This window comes from Lolium rigidum, chromosome 6 (assembly GCF_022539505.1).
Source record: "Lolium rigidum isolate FL_2022 chromosome 6, APGP_CSIRO_Lrig_0.1, whole genome shotgun sequence".
In the NCBI taxonomy this organism is placed as follows: domain Eukaryota; kingdom Viridiplantae; phylum Streptophyta; class Magnoliopsida; order Poales; family Poaceae; genus Lolium; species Lolium rigidum.
Window position 1 is genome coordinate 15103107 of NC_061513.1, and position 5703 is coordinate 15108809.

The window sequence follows — 5703 nt, forward strand, 5'->3', positions numbered from 1 at the left end:
GCAAAAACTGGCAACGGTGGCAATGGAGATGGCTCTAGAACCGAGACATCGTTACTACAGTCTGCAATGCACGGACTACAACTAGTAGTCTATTACATTTTCTATTGGATGAGAGAGCTACTTTACCTGGATCTCAGGCCTCAGGGGTAGCGAGTTCAGCGGCCGGCGTACCGGCTGCGACTGCGAGGGCGTCAGCCGGACGGTGGGCTTGGCCGAAGAGGAGCGGCAGTGCTCACTCGCCCGGCGCGGCGGCGGCGCCTCCTCGAAATCGGCGGCGGGTACCAGCCACCAGACCAGCAAGCTGCGCCGGAAGCTCAATTGATTGAGTCAAAATTGTGTTGTGCTCAGTGCAGGCCTAAGACCAGGGCTAGGAGGGCGTTTACGCCTGGGGCCTGGCCCAGCCCAAAAAATTAAAGGGAAAACTGAACCGGGGAGCCCAGCATATAGCGCCAGTCCTATACACCGACCAGGTCGGCGCCGATGCGGGTTGCCGCACACCCCTGGTCGGGTATTGGGCCTGGCCCATTTAGCGTTTTTTCGATTTCGCCTTCGTTTTCTCTCTTTTTTCTTTTTTTCGTTTTTCCGTTTTCTGTTTTATTTTCTTTTTCTTTCTGTTTATTTTTTGTTTTGTTCAAATTGAAAAAGTCTAAATTCGAAAAATGTTTAAATTTGAAAATTACTAAAATGGTTCAATATAAAAACTGTTCAAATTCAAAAATTGTTCAAATATGAAAATCGTTCATATTCGAAATTTGTTCAAATATGAAATTTGTTCAAATTCGAAAATTGTTCAAATATGAAAATCGTTCATATTCGAAATTTGTTCAAATATGAAATTTGTTCAAATTCTAAAATTGTTCTAATATGAAAATCGTTCAGATTTGAAAATTGTTCAAATATAAAATTTATTCAAATTCAGAAATGTACAAAAAGAAACGAAAAAGAAAAAAAGGGCTTACCTGATGTTGGGCTGCGGCCTGTTTAGGAAAAACGATTCGGCAAACTTAATGGGCCAAGCCCACGAACTACCGGAAGAAGGTGGAGAGGGTGTGCGGCAACTGTTTCGGCGCCGATCAGGTCGGTGGACAGCATCACCCAGCATATAGTGTGCCCGCTGACCTTATGCTAAAAAAAACCCACCCCTCCCCTATCGCGACCCACCCCCCCCCCCGGCGGCCAACCTCCCCGCCCACCTTCGGCGCTACCCCCTGCTTTCCCCTGCCGCTGTCATCGACGTGAGCCGCCGGGCCTTGCCCGTGCGGTGCCAGCGGTGGCAGGGCTGGCCTTACCCGCTGCGTGGATAGGTCGCGCGTGCGCACCTCCGCCTCCACCGTCACAATAAGAACGGTCCCTACCCTCTCATCGCCCCGCAAATCGAAACCATCGATGTCCACGACAACGACAACACTAGCGACGACCACAATTGGGAGTCTCGTAGCGTTGCCACTACCGGCCTCTACCAGTGGGAGGAGGTCCACCATACATCGACCCTCATGCACCCCATGGGTTCCTTCCCCATGGAAGTGACGTACGGCTTCGCGCACTGCGACGGCCTGGTGCTGGCGCCCATCGAGTCTGTGGTGCCAGTGATCAACCCAGCAACACATCGTGTCCTTAAGTTGCCGATGAGTCTCGGTGGGGTTGCACCACGCCGTACCCCCAGTCGAACCTTCAGCCACCATGTGTTCGGTCTTGGGCACGACCCTTGCTCCAACACCTACAAGGTCACATGTTTCTTTCACCGATCACAGCGCAATTTTGAGACGGCAAACGGCCGACGCTATTTATTTCACCAAACAGAACACTACGTTGCTAGGGTGGAGGTGTTCATCATTGGAACCACCCAGCAATTTTGGCGGGAGACGACATTGCAACCACCGTACCCAGTCGTGCCATGACAGACGGCGACCTTCTTCGAGGTATAGATATAGATAGTATGAAAAATATATAATAGTATAGATATAGATAATATGAAAAATATATCTTATGACGAATCTATTAATACTGATTTGGATCATCATATTTTGGTATATATATTTTTTGTCAAACTTCAAATCATTGACTTTTTAATCTAATTTATACGCCGCCTATTTAGGGAGGGAATGAGTAAATGAGTAGCTAACCAGGTCCAACAAAATTCTTTAAAACATGGCAAAAGTAGGCGATATACCTTGAAAAACAAAATCCACTTTTCTCCTTCCATGGAAACTGTGCTATATCTCGTTATAGGAATCTCCTTATGGCAGCATTAGTATAGCCAATCTCAAAAGAAAGCCAAATGCACCAGCTACAAATGACACAGCAGATTGGTATCTTCTTTCGCCGACCACCCAACGGAACATTTTGCGATCACAGCTCAACAACCACACCAGAAGACCTCGTGGCTGGACATTGGCCACCAAGCAAACACAAGACACTGCAGCAGTTACATGGGCCATTTCTAGAATAATACTTGTTCTATGACACTGGAAAAAAGAATGAATATAGACAAGATCGCAACCAAAATGCACAGCTGAACTTGAACAATAAATCAGCACAAAGGCCTATCGATACAAGATCGATGATCGGAGACCACACGGATCTGTATAGCTTGGCAACGACAAGCAAATCAATCACGTCAAATGGATTTGGTCCATCAGATCTGCAAAACCACTAAAATCAGACTGTTCTTTCTGTTCGATGCCGATTAAAAAAAAAGTTGTTGTCCAGATTATCCAGCTCAAGGTCTACTACAGTCTGAAACAGCCATTGTAAAATTAGCCATTGTTATTGTCCTTCGATGCCGACCGAAACAAGATCAGCATTTACCAGATTGAAAACCATTTTCATTGCACACACTACTACCAACTTTGTTTCAGCATTTATATAGACACAGGTCATGATGAGTGAAAAGAAACTGTCCTTGGAGAAAGCTAGTTACAGAATGACAAGCTGCAACTGAATGACAATGAAATGTTCCCTCCAAATACTACAGAAGAACACTAAAAAAAATCTTGCCATATAGTTGGTATCTTGTCATCTTCCCATGCACCAGCTGCAAGAGACAGAACAGATTGGGCATCACATGCACCGGTACAAGAGACAGCACAAATTGGCATCTTCGTTTCACCGACAGAACATTGCAAATTGCAGCTCACCAATCTAGTGGCAGGACTTGGAAAGGGCCCGAACCATTATTAGGCAATCAGGGGAACACAGGACTCTGCAGCAGTTACATTGAAAGATTTTTTTCCTAATTCGAAGACAATGGAAAACAGAATTAAAATGTTGACAACCACATGGACCTGAAATGAATTAATAGATTGTACTCCATAAAAGGATGTCTTAGATTTGTCTAAATTTGGATGTATCAATACACTAAATAGTGTCTACATACATCCAAATTTAGACAAATCTAAGACATCCTTTTGTGGACAGAGGTAGTACAAGGCAGTTCTACTTCACATAAGAGAAGAAAAAAAAAAGGTTCTTGTGTGTTTCTCTTTTGGAAGATATGTCAACAGATTTGATGAAGATATTTCAGAAATGGTGACCAGTTTTCTTTCCGGAAAATGTATGGCAAGAATGCAAGGATGGCGACAATAGGAACAGCGCATAGAGAAACAGTCAATTCGTTGGCTTTGTTGAATAAGACAACATAACCACCTGTCTCAGGTGAAGAAAGCAAGAAAACATGGATGCAAAGATGAGGTTGATCAGTACAACGATATCCAATTCGACAAATATCTTGAGTGATGCTTTGCTGCATCATCTACAAGTCTCAACAGGTTATAGGTACAATGTCAGATTGGGAAAATTGGAATGTGAAGAAAATCATCAAGTGCTACGAAATGCTTAAATTCATCTTGCTGATACTTACTCTAAAATGCCACAGGGAGACCATCAAAATGCTTGCTTACACAAGTAACAAATTAATGTTGCTGAAAACGCATGAGGAAGATAATGTAGAAGGTGCAAGCAAAGTCAAGGACATTTTCCATTGCAACATCTCTAGTTGTGGTGTATGTACAAGACACCAATTGGTGCTCTAACAAATAATAACCTTTATCCTTCCTCTCTTGATTCATATATGTATAATATAGATAGAAGATGAAACGAAAGCGAAGAGCAGCAACAGTGTGACTGGCTGACACCTAATGCCCGAAGGATGCAGTGATCATCACCTGGCGATTGCATCTTGCGATGTCCAGCTTGTGCTGCGGCTCCTCAACCCACGGGTGAAAACGGAGCTCCACTCGGACCTCGAGGACGAGGCTCGAGCACTGGTGGAATGGGCATGCCCAAAGCACGCAAACATGCTGTGAAACACACGTCTTATGATCCCCCTCTGGGAGGAGGAACGGTTCCCTCTGGATGACCATGAGATCCTCCTGGGTGCAGCGCCGCCATTGTTGAATCCACCATCCACCTCAGTGTACACAACCGGGAGTTCCCTGTCGCCAGCCCTCCTCCCGCCGGCGAACCTCCCCACAGCAAAGCCTCCACCGGGGAGCCGCCAGATGGTGAGCCCCACGGTGGTCTCCTCTTCGCTGCCAGCCTCCGCCCCCGTGTTGCTGCCCTGGTCCGATTCGCTGGGCGCGAGTTCCGTGGGCAGCTCATGGCGGCAGACAGGGCAGGAGTTGCGCAGCGCGAGCCAGGGCAGGATGCAGTCGTGGTGGTACATGTGGCCGCAGGGCATCTCCCTGGCCTGGGCGCCCAGCTCGAAGGCGTCCTTGCAGACGGCGCAGTCGTGGGAGTCGGCCCCGACGTGGCGCGCAGCTACGACGACGGTGGGCATGGACTCCACGGCGGCCTTGGAGGCCGGCGGGTTGTCGTAGGGGCGTACGGCGCCGAGCCCTCCGGCCTCGATCTGGGCGAGCTGGTCCAGGAGGCGCTCGAAGCCGGAGCCCATGAGGAAGTCGGACATGCTGTCGGGCAGCGGGCGCAGCCCGGAGCCCGCGCCGTCGTCGTAGAAGAGCTCGAAGGTGCTGGTGGCGGCGGCGCCGGCGGCGTCGTCAGCGGGTGGAGGGGAGGCCGCGGAGCGGCGGAGCACGATGACCGGGTTGTACGGCGACGCGCGGTCCCCGGATGGTGGTCCGCGGCGGCTTCGGTGGAGTGGGACAGCGGCGGCGGAGACCGGATCGGCGTTGCGGCGGCGGAGGTAGGCGGGGGCCCTGCGCGGCGGCGGCGGCGGGGCGTCCATCTCCTCGAGGAATCCGCCGTGGCAGGCGGGACAGACGACACCGGAGTTCCCGTCGGCGGCGGCCCAGACGAAGCGCTCGCAGCTGTAGCACCAGTAGGACGGGGGCGGCGCGGTTGGTGAGGGGCGATCCATGAAAAAAGCGAGCGGGTGGATCTTTGTGGCTGAGACCAGATCCAGCGAAGAGAGGTGAGGCGTGGTAGAAGAAAGAGAAGTGGAGTGGGCGGCGGAGCGGAGCGGCGGCGCGGGACCAGGGATGATTGGTGGTGGAGTTTTAACCGGCGGCGAGGCGACTCGGCGGCTGCTGACGAGTGGAATGGGAATATTTCGGTCCTGCGGCCAAGGTGGGATGTGGGATTGGCATTGGCATTGGCGTAGTGGAGACGCTTCCTCCGTTTCCACGTCACCGTCCAGTCGACGCCGTTCTGGCTCCGTTCCGTTCCAATGCTGTTTGACTTTTTTATTCATTTATTTATTTATTAGAAAGTCTCCCAGAAATGTTACCAACACATCTTTCTAGATTA

The 5703-nt window shown here is 49.8% G+C and overlaps 1 protein-coding gene across 1 annotated transcript; it reads right to left on the bottom strand.

Annotated features, from left to right (window-relative positions):
• Positions 1 to 3940: 3940 nt before the first annotated feature.
• LOC124665359 (probable E3 ubiquitin-protein ligase RHC2A) lies at positions 3941 to 5494 on the bottom strand. The gene has a single exon (XM_047202770.1). It carries the CDS (start codon positions 5312 to 5314, stop codon positions 4160 to 4162), a length of 1155 nt encoding a protein of 384 aa, XP_047058726.1. The 5' UTR covers positions 5315 to 5494; the 3' UTR covers positions 3941 to 4159.
• Positions 5495 to 5703: the final 209 nt, after the last annotated feature.